Below are 16384 nucleotides of genomic sequence, written 5' to 3'. Positions count from 1 at the left end.
GGATGATGAAGGACTAGAAAACCGAGAGTCTGCATTAAGAACATGCCACAGGAGCTCCAAATTTGGGTATTACCATACACAAGCCCGTGATCCTCAAGAAAATAACGGGCTATAAAGACCCACGGGTGATGATCCAAGCACGTGGCACGAAAAAGAGACCAAAAGAGTGCCAACATATGAGTTTCGGCATCCAAAATAGCCCCACCACCCATGCGTTTGGGGATACATGCATGCGACCAAGAAATCCATGAAATGCATGCATGCAAGGAGTCCTTCCATAACATGAAACGAATGTACTGAGTAAGAGCATTCAATGTAGTAGTAGTCCAAGGCAGCAATGGCAAGAAATATGTGAGCATTGGCAACATAATTGACTGAGCCACTTTGAGGCGTACATGGAAGGGCCAAGTCTGTGACTTCCAATACAGAAACTTAGCTGCCAGTTTCTGTGAAATCCACTCTAGTAGTTGCTTTGGCCGAACATCAACACCCAAAGGGTACCCAAGATGCCTGACAATGGAACCACGGGGAACAACCATTCCTTGCCAGTCCTCTCTCTCTTTTTTTTTTCCGTAAAAGGTAATTGTATTAATTACGAAAAAAAGTACAAGTTTACATGATTACATGATTACAAAATACACAAGGGCCCTAGGCCAACGTGTGCAAAATCCCAGTACTAAGCCACGAAAAAGTTACACAATCATGGCTAAGACCCAAAGGAAATTGCCATATGCCAAGGAAGCAAGTCCTCCCGAGGGAACAAGTCCAAGTGCTGAATGAGATCTATCTGCCAATGCAAGAGACCTTTAAGCCGGGCAATGTGTCTCGGTACATTAGAGGCCGAATCAAAGAGAAAGGCATTCCGCGTGGTCCAAATGTGCCAGCATCCCCAGTATCTGAAAAAGTGGAATAATATCTTTATATGCAACTGTGGCGTTGTGGGGTAGTTTGGGCGCACAAAAACCCAATCGAAAGGAGTTAGTGAGGACCCCACTACTGCGCGCCAAACTTGTGACAAGAGTGACCAGATATTCTTGGCGAGCGGGCAAGAAAGAAATCGATGTCGGGCCGATTCCACAGTAGTGGTACAGAAGAAACAATTACCATTCGAGATTCTACGCTTGGAAAGGGCCGAGACAAGAGAAAGACCACCAATCATCATCTGCCAAAGAAAAACCTTGCATTTGAAAGATGTCTTACTCAACCAGCCCTCCATCACAGTTGCCTTCCGCCATGAATGAGATTTCCGCAATCCCCATACAATATTAGCTTTCATACCCAGCCATTGATGATCTTTAATGAGAAGATGACACACCTGATTAGCAAAGGCCTTTTCCAAACTCAACCGGCCTGCAAGGTCCCAGTCCAGCGAAGGACGATCCACAGCCAGGGCAGGAAAGGGTTGTCTATCCCGAAGCACCGACAAAAGCTGTTCCCATAAATCACGGTATCCGCGTGGAATCCTGAAAAGTCTCCTGGCAGTACGAAACGATGCGAGGACATTGCGAGTGACAAGGGTAGCATCCGCAACTGAAGTCACACCCAAACCGGCCATGCGGTTAACTCTTGGTCTGAGCTCATGTTTGTCTTCCCATGAAAGTAATCTCGAGACTGCCAACAATTCCAGTTGAAAGGAGTTAGTATGCAAGCGGTCCCCCACTGGATGCCAACGCGCCTTTTGGAGCACCACTTTCCAGGAGCCGAACAAATGCAGTAACAGAGAGGAAAAGGGACTAGAAAATCGAGAGTCTGCATTAAGGACATGCCACCAGGAGCCTCGAAGTCGTGTATTACCATGGCGTAGCCCGCTGTCCTCAAGAAAATAACGGGTTATAATGGTCCACGGGTGATGATCCACACACATGGCGCGAAAAAGAGACCAACGAAGAGCCAGCATATGAGTTTGAGCATCCAAAATAGCTCCACCACCCATGCGTTTAGGGGTACATGTATATGACCATGAAATCCACGAAATACCTGCTTACAATGAATCCTTCTTCCATAACATGAAACGAATGGGGCGAGTGAGAGCCTTCAAAGTAGTAGGAGTCCACGACAGCAATGGCAAGAAATATGTTAGCATTGGCAGCATAATTGTCTGAGCCACTTTGAGGCGGACATGGAATGGCCACGCTTGCGACTTCCAATACATAAACTTCGTTGCCAGTTTTTGTGAAATCCACTCCAATAGTTCCTTTGGCCGAACATCCACCCCCAATGGGTATCCAAGATGCCTGACAATGGAGACACGGGAAACAACCTGGCCCTGCCAGCCTAATGACTGTAAATCAAGCTCCGTGCAACTGAGTATGGCTGATTTAAAGGCATTGATGCGAAGACCAGAAGCATGACCAAAGAGCATCCAAACATCTAATGCCTTGCGAATGTTGTCCTTGTCCGCCCGCAAAATCATAAAGCTATCATCAGCCAGAGATTGGCTAATGAAGTGCTATCCCAAAGAAAGAGATAATCCAGCCAGCTGAGCAGAAGCTGCCATCGAAGATAACATTGAAAGAACCGGGTGAGTCGCCAGGGCAAAGAAGAGAGGACTCAAAGGGCAACCCTGTCTGACCGAGCGTGCAAGGACAAACGGCTCTGTAACCCCACCATTGAGCATAACTCGTGAAGAAGCCGCAGCACTAATGGTGTAGATCAATCGGGACATCCGAGTACCAAAACCCATAGCAGACATGAGTTCTACAATGAAAAACCAGTCTAAATAGTCAAAAGCCTTTTCCAAATCCAATTGAATCAATACCACTTCCTGACTGGAGTGCCTCGCATAGTCAATAGCCATTTGCACATTTAAGATATTATGCAGAATGTTGCGGCCCTTAATGAAACCATATTGGAGAGGATGCACAATAGCTGGAAGGTGCTTGTGAAGCCGATTGGCCAGCACTTTGGAGAAGATTTTATACATCGAACCCATTAAAGAAATTGGTCTCCAGTGTTGCAGCATTGATGGAGAAGGGACTTTTGGAAGCAGTTTGATAAGGCCTTCTTTCCATGAGGAAGACATGACCCCTGTTTTCCAAACCTGCTGAAACATAGCCGCCAATGGCTTTACCAGCTGGGTGGCCAAGTTCTCAAAGAATTCATTAGTGAGACCATCCCAACCAGGACTTTTATCCTTAGGTAGATGTAACAAAACATCCATAACCTCCTCCTCGCAAATATCTTCCTTCAAAGTAGCTTGCATATCAAGTGGAACCTGCTGGCGGACCAGATCATAGAAGACCGAGCGTGCATACGTAACCTGGCTAGAAGGCGACGGAGAAGAACCAATAAGATCCATAAAATAAGTTCTGCACATATTGACAATGGTCTGCGGATCAGTGACCATACGACCTTCTGAATCCTGGATTCTAGTCATATTTTCTCGAGCAAGAGAAGCACGCAAGGCGCAAAAGAACTTACGAGTCTGACAGGCACTATCTTGCAATGTGTCAGTCAAGTTGTGCAGCTTGGCCTGCTGATAAGATTTCAACTGAAATACTTGAATAAGATGAGCCAAACGCATCGCCTCTCTCTCTCTCTCTCTCTCTCTCTCTCTCTCTCTCTCTCTCTCTCTCTCTCTCTCAATTTGTGTGTGTCATCCTTGCACAGGGGCCATGCTAATATTCTCTGTATCATTCCAATTTTATCAAATGCTCCGAAGAGACCTTTCTCTCTCTTACACACATGAAAAATTTCAAATTAATGTAAAGAATTATTTACGTTAGGCCTTCAAGCTAGCCAAGCCCTACAAAAGACCAGTAGCTAATGCCCATGAAGCCAAAAGGCTATGAAAAGACCATTCTTTAAAAGAAGAGAATCATAAAGTGGACACAACAAGGGTGGAGAGAACAATATCCATGCATGGCGCAACTGTCTCTCCAAGTATGAAGCTGATCAAAATCATGGAAGAAACCTGCCATGATAGCAAGCCTTGGACACGACCATAGTTGCCCAAAACAGCATTTTGGGCTGCCCAAAACGGAAACATTTTGGCCCCAAAATGTTTCAGTCCTGAAACGCGTTTCGGGATAGGCAGGGCAACTCACCCAATCTCATGATAGACAATTTATTTTGCCTTGTTGCGTGCAGAATTCACCCTATTTCGTTTGCTCTCCATCCTCTTTCTCAGCTGATCACCCTCCCTACCTGCTGTTTGCTTCCCCCCTTTCACATCTATTGTTGTCTACAGCCTTGAAACCCTACATTCCTCATCCCTCAATTGCCCAATCCTTTTCCTTTCCTATCCATACTATTTGCAACAGTTTCCCTCAGATTTGGAGCTGTTTTTTAGTGTTTCCAGCTAGCGATCCCTCTCCTCTCAGTGGCACGGGAATCTAGACCCGAAACCTGTTGTTTACCTTTGGCCAGAACTTGAGGCGGATGAATAGTATCCAGCGATGGAGCATCACACACCATATTTTCCATGGGTGGCGCAACATGGCCAACATCTGAAGTGTGTTGCTGCTCCGGGCATTCGGCCATAAAATGCCCCAACTGTCCACAGGAAAAGCAATGTCCTGCAAAATTGCCCCATTTCAAACGAAAGTGTAACGGATGCATGCCAGAGCAATTGAGGCATAACCAAGCCGGCCTTTTTCTTGCAATGTCCCATAACATACACAAGCAGTTGCGATTCACAGCCCTGAGACTGGGAGGGACCAGAACAGTGCCCACAACGGCCATAGCATCCTTCAATAGTGGCCAATAAACAGCCGGACAATTTTCCACTTCTACCCACACAGGGCATTCACGTTGCAACAGACGCTGAAAATCTGCCATTGGGCGCCATGGAACCACATGAACCAACCGGCGATCAAAAAACAAAGGCAGTTTAGACAGGAGAGCAGCACGGTGAGTCTCAGATTTCAATAGGACCTCAAAAAAACCCCTAGACCCAACAAAAATCTCTTCAACACATTCCCCTTGCAGCAAACTGTGCAGCCACTGGTGAATACGGGAAAGCAGCGGGATTCGACCAGTGAAGAAGAGTATCACAGCGCGATCATAAAACACCGAAAAGGATCGCAGGACAGTTTTTGGATCCACGGTGGCTTCCAGAACATCGTCAGGTGCAGAGTCAGAAAAGACTTCCTGATTATGTTGAACATAATCACCAAGCAGAGTGTTGGCAAATTCCAGCAAATGCTCCCAGTCAACATCCTGAGAGTCCACAGATCTCTCTCTCTCTCTCTTTTTCGTAAAAGGTAATTATATTAATTACGAAAAAAATACACGATTACTGGATTACAAGGTACATGATGACACAAAGCCATCATGTGAAGAGGTTTTCTCTTTCTCTCTCTCTCTCTTTTTTCTGATTACAAGATACACGAGGGCCCTCGGCCAACATGTGGGGAAGCCCCGGAGTAATGCACTAAAAAAGTTACACCAATCATGGCAACGACCCAGAGGCAATTGCCATATGCCACGGATGCAAATCCTCTCGAGGGAGCAAGTCGGAGTGTCGGATGATATCCAGCTGCCAATGCAAGAGCCCTTTAAGCCTGGCAATATGTCGGGGTACATTAGAGGCCGAATCAAAGAGAAAAGCATTGCGCGTGGTCCAAATGTGCCAGCATCCCCAATATCTGAAAAAGTGAAATAAGATCTTCTCATGCAACTGTGGCGGTGCGGAATACTTCGGGCGCACAAAAACCCAATCGAAAGGAGTTAGCGAGGATCCCACCACCGCGCGCCAAATGAGCGACAAGAGTGACCAGATATTCTTGGCGAGCGGGCAAGAGAGAAAACGATGTCGGGCCGATTCCGCCGGTGTGGTACAGAAGAAACAATTGCCATTCGAGATGCGACGCTTGGCAAGGGCCGAGGCCAGAGGAAGACCACCAATCATTACCCGCCAAAGAAAAACCTTGCATTTGAAAGGTGTCTTATTTTGCCAGCCCTCCATCAGCGTTTTGTGCCACCATGACAGCGATTTCCGCAGTCCCCAAACAGTGTTAGCTTTCTCTCCCAGCCATTGGTGATCTTGAACAAGAAGATGATACACCTGATTAGTGGAGGCCTTTTCCAGACTCAGGCGGCCTGCAAGATCCCAGTCCTGCCAAGGGCGATCCACCGTCAAGGCAGGAAAGGGTTGCCGACCCTGAAGCTTCGACGAAAGCTGCTCCCACAAATCACGGTATCCACGCGGGATCTTAAAGAGTCGCCGAGCAGTCCGAAATGAGACGAGGACATTGCGAGTAGCAAGGGTAGCATCCGCAACCGACATCACACCTAAACGGGCCATGCGATTAAATCTTGGTCTGAGTTGATGTTTATCTTCCCATGAAAGGAGTCTCGATACTGCCAACAATTCCAGCTGAAAGGAGTTAGTCTGCAAGCGGTCCCCCACTGGGTGCCAGCGGGCCTTTTGGAGCACCACTTTCCAAGAGCCGACCAAGTGCAGTAACAAAGAGGACGAGGGACTGGAAACACGAGAGTCAGCATTAAGGACATGCCACCAGGAGGCCCGAAGCCGTGTGTTGCCATGGCGGAGCCCGCTGTCCTCTCTCTCTCTCTCTCTCTCTCTCTCTCCTTCGATGTACTTTTGTATTGATTTTTGTCTCATATGCCACATTGGCCTTTTGTAGACATTAATATATATTTCCTTTCTTTGATGTACTTGGCCCATCGTGCCAACTCTTGTACCTAGGAGATACTTGAGAGTCTATTCGAGGAAAGTCTCATCCAATCAAATGGGCTCTATAAACTTGACATCAGGCTTGGCTGAAATGAAGACCAAGAATTGCCAATTGTCTTGAAAGCGGTAAGTCCTATCTAATTGGAGAGGTGGCTAACCTCACCAACTGAATGCTTTGACTAATGTAGTAGAGTGTAGAGGAAAAATTGAAGTGTAGTTAGGCCACTTTCCATGCAAGTTTTCTCTAAACTCCACCTCCAACATTTGCTCAACAAGTAAAAAGATGAAGGGGAAGATGTGTCATCCTCCTCATTGAGAGACTACCACCACCTCAAGTCCTCCAATGAAGGAGAGGCCTAAAAAGACACCATAGCACGCAAGAAAGAGGCATTTGAGACATTATGAATCAATTACATGTAGGTAGTGACTCATGCAACTTGTACAAACCAAGAATGTCATGACAACCACAGAAGATACTCTTTAGAAGAGCACTGACTATGATACCAAGTGAAGCTATGCTAGGGTTTGCGCACTGGAAACATAGTGTATGCACATGCATAAAACACAATGCCCTTTTTGAAAAACACAAAACACGAAAGAGGGAGAATTCGATAAATGCACAATTGCTGAAATGAAATGAATATGGAAAAAGATATAGATATGTTAATACTCAAGGAGCAACAATTACTAACTTTAGCAAGAGCAGGTCATAGGAGAGTTTTGGAGTGTCACCCTCCGTGTAAGCATTCGGAGTGCGGCAATACCACCAGTAATGATGTAGAGTCAGCTGCAGGATGAAATGCAGCAGTAGGAAGATCTCCACAAGGCAGGGCAGCAGCACCTGAGACTGAACATCAGCTTTGGCAAATTGGGCAACACCTTGGCTGACTAGGTGGCAGCTTTTGTTGCTCGAGGAGAAGGCTGATGATGAGGATAATGATGAATAAAGTGATGCACAGAGTGTTAGGATTAGGAGATAAAGAGTGGTGTGCACACTGAGTCCTTGCAGAGATAACCTTGCCTAGTTCTCATACCTTCCAGGCAGTCATGGAGGAGGGTGATACCTAATGTTGGTATACCCAAACATGTTACCTAGATAAGTCAGCATAGGATGAATGCACTCCCACTATTTGACTACATCCTGGACCATGCTCATCTCACATTGAGCCACCCAAAGCTGAACAGAGTGATCAAGATGGACGTTGTCAAATTAGATGCAGAGAGCTAGCAGTTGGGCGCGAAGATGGAATAGTACCAGACACACAGCTTTCTCAGGACGGATATGCCATATGCCTAGCATAAATGGACAAACACCTCTCACATAGTATCAGAAGTGCCATTGGCCAGATACACATCTCATCACACATCTATGAATAGAGATAAGTGTTGAGAATCAGCAATCACACTCAAACAGCCTCTTTGTATGGAGTCTCAGGGTCAAGGACATGCAGGCTAACTTATCCCATATGCACAATGGTGCCTACTGCAGTTTCCTACTTTCCTATAAAGCATTGTACTTGCTTCCTTTCTTAATGCAATGAGAGTACTCTTTTCATTTCAGTAAAGTGTCAATGTCATTGTCCACATACACAAGATTGTGTTTATGAGTCCAAGTCTCAATCTTGGAACCTAATTCACTTGTGTAACAAACAGTGTCCATTCCATCATGAGTCTACACTTCTCCTTCCATCCTCCATAGCTTCTGGTTATGCCATGCTCTAGATCCCGCATTATCACATGGTATCAGAGCACAGCTGAGCATGGCTTAGCATGTCTCAGGTCTCCTCTCTGCTCTTTCAGCTCCTCTTCATCTCTGGACAGCTCAAGTTTGGTGTATGACTCTATTTCCAACTTCATACTTCATCCTCACTCTTGTCTGCCATAGCCAGACAGTACCCAGCTCACTTGGAGCTTCTTGATCTACTTCTACAGCCCATATTTCCCCACGCTTCCTTCTGGAGAAACTTTCCTATGGTCCTAGCGCAGCTCCTTGTCACATCAAAGGCCGACATTGGTAAATCCTAGCTTCAGCATTGCACAAATTGAAAGTCGCTGCCCATTCTGCGCCATATTCTGGTCGTACAGTTCGCGCTGCCTCTGCATGCTGTGATCTGGTCCGTGTCCATAGGGCAATTGAAGCTCATTACCCAAGCTTCCTTCCCATCAAGTCTTGTGCAAAATGGTTGCGTCCACGAACTGCACGAGCTGAAAAACCAGGCTGCACCCTGCAAACCCTAAAGGGAAGCCATAGCCCTTGAACCAAAGCTCATAAGCCTATTCAATTTCTCCTTCCTTTGGGCTCAACCAATAATTTGCAACTCTGATCTACTCAGTGCCTCATTCAAATCAGCAAGGGAAGTGAGAAATCATAGCACAAGAATCAACATGAAGTCTTTAAGTGGATGCTTCTCATGAAGAGTAGCATTACTCTTGCTACTCATTTCAATTACATAGAAGATATTTTTTACTCTCTGAAGTTCATTTAAGTACTGTCACTCAGATCTGAAGGCATCAGCATCAAATCAAGAAGGGGAAGATAACTTGGAGTAAAGACTTTTGCAGATTTGGTATTCATTGACACTCAGTTAGTGCTTTTTAGCACTTGTGTCTCTCAATCAATTCTTCTGTTGCTCAAATCTAATAAAGTCTGAAGTTGATTTGCTACTGTTCCCGTAAATCTAACATGGGCAAAGACTCTCCAAATGCTCGATTCAAAGGAGTCGGATTCCACACTTGGCAAACCCGCATCAAGCTCATCCTGATGAAGAAGGGTCTCTGGGCCATCACAAATGGCAAAGAGAAGAAACCTCGGGACGCGGACCTTGCAACTACTTGGCAAAAGAATGATGACAGAGCCCAGGCCATTATCAAATTGGAGCTAGACGACAGTTATATCCATCACGTGGATAACTGTGAGACCTCACAGAATACATGGAAAAGACTTGACACCCTGTTCGGTGCACAATCTAAATCATCAAAGTATGGTCTCCTAATTGAATTCTTCAGGCTTGAAATGAAGTCCAGCACATCACTTGCCACACATCTTAATTACATGGAAGGACTCCTAACCCAACTTGCAGGAATCAACATTAAAATGGATGAAGATGTTTGCATCGGTGTTCTACTTAAGAGCTTGCCTCCTGAATATAATAATGTATCAACAACTTTAATCAACATGCCAAATCCTGAACTTGTTTATATCCAGGCATCACTGTTAGAAGAAGAAAAGAAGCTAAAAACTAAAGAAGAACCAAGTACCTCTAGAGATGAGCATGCATTATATGTTGGCAACAGGTACAAAGGCAAGAAAGATCAGCTCTTTTGTGACTTCTGCAAAAGGACCGGACACACCGAGAAGTTCTGCCACGCAAGAAAGAGATCCCAAAAGGCCTATCTAGTCGCAGTCAAAGAAGAAGAAGAAAATGAAGCAAAGGAAGAAGAAGATGAAGACCACCAGGATCGGAAGGACAAGACTCATCAGTCCTTGTACTCTCATAATTCTGATAGACTGTTTTAAATAGCCTTGTATTTTTCCTTTCCCTAATACTTCCTGCCATAAGCTATGTAAACTCCTTATGTAACTTGGCATTACAGTCCCTGTACACTTTGTGAGGCCCCTGTTACAGCCTCTGGATGTCCACCATGTTTATGGTACCCACACTTAGTTTTTTCTGCGACAGCCTCTGGTGTTTTGCCATGTCTATGGTATGCCCACACTTTGCAGGTGGTTCTCATTACAGCCTCTACACACTTTGTGCCTTTCCTAGTTGTGATTGAGGAGGGGTGTTGAGAATCAGCAATCACACTCAAACAGCCTCTTTGTATGGAGTCTCAGGGTCAAGGACATGCAGGCTAACTTATCCCATATGCACAATGGTGCCTACTGCAGTTTCCTACTTTCCTATAAAGCATTGTACTTGCTTCCTTTCTTAATGCAATGAGAGTACTCTTTTCATTTCAGTAAAGTGTCAATGTCATTGTCCACATACACAAGATTGTGTTTATGAGTCCAAGTCTCAATCTTGGAACCTAATTCACTTGTGTAACAAACAGTGTCCATTCCATCATGAGTCTACACTTCTCCTTCCATCCTCCATAGCTTCCGGTTATGCCATGCTCTAGATCCCGCATTATCACAATAAGGAGATATGAGGGTATTACAATAGAGGACTGTATCTAGCAACTATTCGGAGGTGAAATCAAAGAATCACTACATATGCTACTGCACAAGGTTCTATGAGATCATTGGGTGGTATCATTGCCTCTTCTGAGAGGGCTTCAGAGTCCAGACTAGTACGTCAGATCATGGAGTATGAGGACCAAAGATGCCTAGAGTTTTTCTATACTTGAGCCACAAAGAGACCCTCTTGAGAGATAGAGACTAACATGTCCAGACCCAGCTACACAGAGGATGCTTACAAAGTTTCTCAGCTTGGTGCGCACATCCACAAGGGGTCATGCTGGAGCAAGCCACAACATTATGCCGGTGAGACATACCCATCTCCATGAGGCAATGACCCTTCAGTCCTTACTATTGATAGATTTGAGCCATTATTAACTGCCGCAGGAGATGTCGGCCAAGATACCTCATCCCTCCTATGCTAGAGAGCTGCTGTAGCATCCTATCATGAAGATTTTGAGATGAGCAGACACCACATAGACATGATGACATCTCATTTCTTTTGTCCATTTTCCCTTCCAAGATTTTATCTCTCTCAAATCCTTAGCTTTTTTAGCTTACTTTATAGCCATAGATCTCTACAGTTTACAGTTTTACAGTTTGAGTTACTAGTCATAATTTGACAGTACTTTTGTACTTCTGGTTGTATTGATGATGAGACATCATCAGTTGTACTATATCCGCAGGTCTTAACCTTTGCAGAATTTAATATATCGTTTTTTTCCTTCTTTTTCAGCTTCCAGACTACATTAAACATCTTTCATGAGCTGAAATAGAACAAACCCTTTGGATTAAACTGATGCAGCATACCTTACATATGGAGGCCCTTCTAGACCATCCGAAAAGTTAGGTCGAACAAGGTATAAACAGTTGAACAGCTCTTGCACATTGTTCTGAAATAAAGTTCCTGATACCAAGATTCGCAACTTTGTATGAACTTGTAAAAGAGACTTTCTCACTTTTGAGGTACCATTTCGTGGAACATGCCCTTCATCCAAGATAAGCATTCCAGGAAGGTAAAGCAACAGCTTTCCTAGTTTCCAAGACTCTGGGGTACGCCATGCATTCCTTTCACTAGTTAAAGAGGTAAAGAGACAATAGCTCATAATCAGTACACTCTCCTCCTTTTGCCAAACTGAGATTGTTTTCAGGTAATATAAGTAATGTCCTCCTGAAGCCTTTAACACATGGACAGGGATGTTAACTTTCCATTTTTCAAACTCTTTTTGCCATGGCAGAAGCATGCTTTTTGGGGCCACAATGAGAGGCCTGCACCAAGAATTCAAAGCCATGAAACTTTTAAGAAAACTAATAATCAGGAATGATTTGCCTGTGCCAGGAGCATGTGATATGATGCAACCACCAATTTCAGAATTTGTAGGCTCATTTTCCCCACCATCTGGCCCTAATCCTCCTGCTAGATTTCTCCAAAGGAACTTGAACCCTTCAATTTGATGTACCTTCATACATGGTTGTAAATCTGGTATAAGAGTCCAAACAGAAGATATACTTTTTTTAACCATTGTACAGTCTGGTTTTGTGAATGCATCAAAGAGTTGATTTTCATCTTCCAGGTTTACAGAAAAATTGTCGCTCTTTTCCTCACTGCTTTGGTAATCATTGTTGCAACGCTTCGGAGTCTGTCCCAAGCAAACATCATGATTTTAGACCATAGAGATCTTTTGTGTGATTTATCAGTCACATTCAATTTCCTTCATTTTCTCATAATACATATGACTATTACCACGAACAATGTAATGTGGTGTACAAAGTCTAGTTCATAGTCATCCTTGGAACACCCTTGAATTCTTGAGCTAGACTCAACCAAATGTACAAGCTTATTATTTTTGCTAAGTCCAAATAACGAAAACAGATAAGCATAAGAGACCCAAGGAGGCTGCTACTTGTGTGATCAGATAAGCAAATCAGAAAACATTATCATCATACCAGCCGGTTCGAAATAGGTGCATAAATGTTCTCAATTGAAATGGAAATAAAGCCACAAAAACGACACATCAGTCCCTCCTCTTCATCATGAACAAAACTGTGTTCACAAACCGCCAAATCCCCGTGCATTTCCTCGATCTGCCAAGATATAGTCATACTTAATAATGACCACAAGGATAAACAGAGTTGCTCCAAAAGAACATATAAGCCATCTCAGAAAGCACAATTTTCTAAAGGCGTACAGTGTGAGGATTGTTCAAAAGTCTTGCAGCCGACTGCATGTCCTCCCATATACATTTTAAGGGATCTAAATTCTCCTCTTCAGAACTTTCGGCATCAGAATCAGTTAGCTCATTAAAAACAAGGGGATCCCAATTATACTTGATATCTTCTTGAGCTTGCTTTTGCAGCTTTGTCCAGTCAGTCACTTCCTTCTTGCGAATACCCATGATGATTTCATCAAACAATTCATCAATCTCATTGCCCTTTCCTTCCACAGTTGAAGACTTAGAATGTTTCTGATTGTTTGTTCTTGCCTTCCTTGCCGTTAGGTTTCCAACGTTTTTCCCCAACACTCTATTTAAGGGACTCTCTTGGCAGCTATTTAGATAGTTTGTTACTGATTTATGAGGATTCTTGGTTAACTTATTCGGTGGCCTCTCATTCCAGTCCTCCATGACTTCTGGTAAACTCTGAAAGGTTTTGGTATACTTTTTGAGCCCAGTAAATTTTCTGTTAGGGTACTTTTCAAGCAGAGTAATTCGGCTCCCACTGTCACCTTGCTGTGTAATGTTTGCATCATCTTGATTGTCTTCCATGGTGTGAAAACTACCACTGGAAGTGAAAGAGTTTCCCAACTCCTTCCAGGTTTCATCTGAATCAGTGGACCTGCATTCATAGTCACAGTGCTGCTGAAAGGATTCATCTTGATTTATCATAGGCCCAAAGCTGCTGCTGAAACTCATAACAGTTCCAATATCACTTTCCATATCTTCAGAGACCATGTAAGCATCCTTGTGCCCCATACATTCATTTGTGTTATTCTCAGGCAGCCAATGACTGCTGACAGCTTCGTGTGCATCTTCCAAGTCAAATTCCCAGTGTGAGCAAGCCATCTGTTTGTTTGCAGAATCCTGTCGAGTTTTCCTCATTCTGTGTGTGCTTTGAGACCAGTCGATAAGTGAAGTGCTAATACTATTTATCCCAACATCATAGTTAGACCCAAAACTTACAGAACTGTCCGCATTGCTAGAATATCCGGTGCTTATGGAATCAATTTTACCATCATTTGCATTTTTTGTGAAACAATTAGGCACTCCATTCTCCATCAAGTTCCTAGAGTCTTGGAGTTCTGAGGAAACCTCTAAGAATCGTTTTTTTATGGAACAAGTTAAAAGTGCCTGATCAATGATCGTGGGGTCAAGGGTTTCTAAACCTTGGAGTGAGAAGCTATCCTGTGAAGCCCATTGCTTGCTAGAAAGTGCTTGCTGCAGCACAGACTCTACTTGTCCTCTGCAGGGAACCTGGAGAATGCAGATCTTCCCAAGTCTCACCTCCAACGTTCTTTCCAATAGCTTGCCCTTTCCAGTGTATAGCTGAACATAGAACTTGCAGCTGCAACCGCAATAATGCTTATTTCCATTTTTTGAGATGATTTTAGCATCGTACCAAGCCTGACTAACACAAAATGTTTCAGAAGCATAAAGATAGACAACTATGCAGTGAAAAAAGCACTTGATTCTTAGCTGAATAAATTAAGAATCACTAGTTATATTCATAAACTGATAATGCTGTGACCAAAAGAACTCATTTATCTCAATAGAAAATTCCACAATAATATGCACCTTTTCCCTTTCAAACCTTACTTCCCTTAACATTCCCCACCAAGTGAGCTTCGGGTAGGGCTGACTACATGTTGTGAAGCTGATCTTGGATCTATGTCACTTGAAGGATGAATGACAAATCGTGTTAGTAGACTTGAGCCCGGATACATCTGTAGAGGATAACATACATATGGTCCATAGATCCTCGTACATGAGTTGGAGCTTCAACCATACCCCAGGAGATATCCAGTAAAAGGCAACTGCCAAGTACGCTTTGGCATCATCTATGTCCTAGTCTAAGACTGGTTCCTTAAAGGTGGTCTTTGTCTCAATCGGATGGAAGAGGAGACGGTCATCAAGGACAAGACACAAAGCCTGAAACAATCTACGAGAGTCACGATAAACCAAGCTTTCATCACCACAGTTCAAGTTAAATAGTCAGGGCCTTTAATCTTGTCATCAATATTAAAACATGGTGGAGCCATTGAATGAAATGAAGAGAAGATAAGTAAGGGCCTTAGAGAGAATACTGGGGGAACTTATGGATAATTAGCCCAAAATCACAAGTACAACAGTTCAAGCAAAAAATAACAGGTCAAAATAAGGCAACAAGTAAAAATAATAAGCGGATTGAATGTGGTGACCTTAGGCACAACCGACACACGTCCATCTGCCCTGGGTAAATCAGGTTGAAAATACCACCAGCAATGAAGATGCATATCAAAGGATGCCAGAACAGGTTGACAACTGCATGGGATGAATGGACAGGCAGTAGAGTGAAAATGAAGAAGTTGCTCATCAAAATTAAGGCAGGGATGGTAAAAAATGTAGGTAATCAGTCATACAGCAGAGGTAGATTAGTTGATCACTAGATGAAAGAAGTCACCTAGCTGAGAAATCAGTCACCCAGGGCAGCCAAAGTAGGACCGCAGCAAAATGCAAGGTGTTATGGCCTCTGTAGCAATCGGGCAGGGAGAAACAGACCTGTAACAGCAGTCACAACAAGTAGATGAAGCATTAAGATCAAGGTAATCAGTCTTCTGATACCATTTGAGACACAGATAGGCAACGGAAGCAAAACAGATCAATTGCTGAATACACAATTGACTGAACAGAAAGACAAGAACAAATTCACTTTGAGATGAAGGAATCCGACGATGGAATCCATATACAAAAGCATGAGAGTATGTACACCATGTGGGTGGTCGCTTTCTCCAATCAAGAATGCAGGCATGCTGAATGATGTGACAACTATAGAGGAGATGAATATCTCAACACACAAAGGCAAGCAGTCCAATGAGACATTCTAGATGCATTAAAATACTGACTAAGCAAACTAACTGAGAATGCAAGATCTGGCCTAGTATGAATCAACCAAAGTAATTTCCCTACAACAAAACGATAGGTATGAGCATCAAAAGGCTGACTCGAGGTATCCTTGTCCAGATGGACAAAGAGATCTAGAGACATGGCCACTCTTCGTATCTGATCAGTGCAATACTATTCCACCAGTTGTAGGGCATACTTCTGTTGTGACAGAAAGATACTTCCCTTGGATCTAACAATCTCCATCCCCAAGAAATAACACAACAATCCTAAGTCTTCGCCAAGTTCTTCCTTGAGACTCAAAGTATTAAGCATGGGAACATCAATATTTCCACCTCATGGTAGCGCATGGTTAATGCTGAAAAGCCTTTTAATCTCAAGTCTTCCATGCTTTTGAATCATCTGATCTGCTCTCGGAAATCGATCCTTGTTAAATCTTTTTGGCATTGGGAGACAACAAACTATCTG

General features: G+C 43.7%; 1 protein-coding gene and 1 non-coding gene across 4 annotated transcripts in view; both read right to left on the bottom strand.

Annotated features, from left to right (window-relative positions):
• LOC148010956 (protein CHROMATIN REMODELING 35-like) overlaps positions 1-16384 on the bottom strand; it is a 120303-nt gene that overhangs the window by 15285 nt on the left and 88634 nt on the right. For all 3 annotated transcript variants that reach the window (XM_087671915.1, XM_087671916.1, XM_087671917.1), the window contains exons 3-5: positions 13010-14440; positions 12768-12905; positions 11631-12460 (exon numbers count right to left, since the gene is read on the bottom strand). In XM_087671915.1, coding sequence (XP_087528041.1) covers positions 11631-12460; positions 12768-12905; positions 13010-14440 — 2399 coding nt within the window. The remainder of the gene's footprint in view (positions 1-11630; positions 12461-12767; positions 12906-13009; positions 14441-16384) is intronic.
• On the bottom strand, positions 3564-3665 carry LOC148010957 (U6 spliceosomal RNA). The gene has a single exon (XR_015689636.1). It is a non-coding gene; the product is annotated as a U6 spliceosomal RNA (small nuclear RNA).

Source organism: Lygodium microphyllum, chromosome 29 (assembly GCF_053477565.2).
Source record: "Lygodium microphyllum isolate KBCC chromosome 29, Lygodium_microphyllum_v1.1.10, whole genome shotgun sequence".
NCBI classification, from domain to species: domain Eukaryota; kingdom Viridiplantae; phylum Streptophyta; class Polypodiopsida; order Schizaeales; family Lygodiaceae; genus Lygodium; species Lygodium microphyllum.
This window is presented reverse-complemented; position numbering and strand designations above follow the sequence as displayed.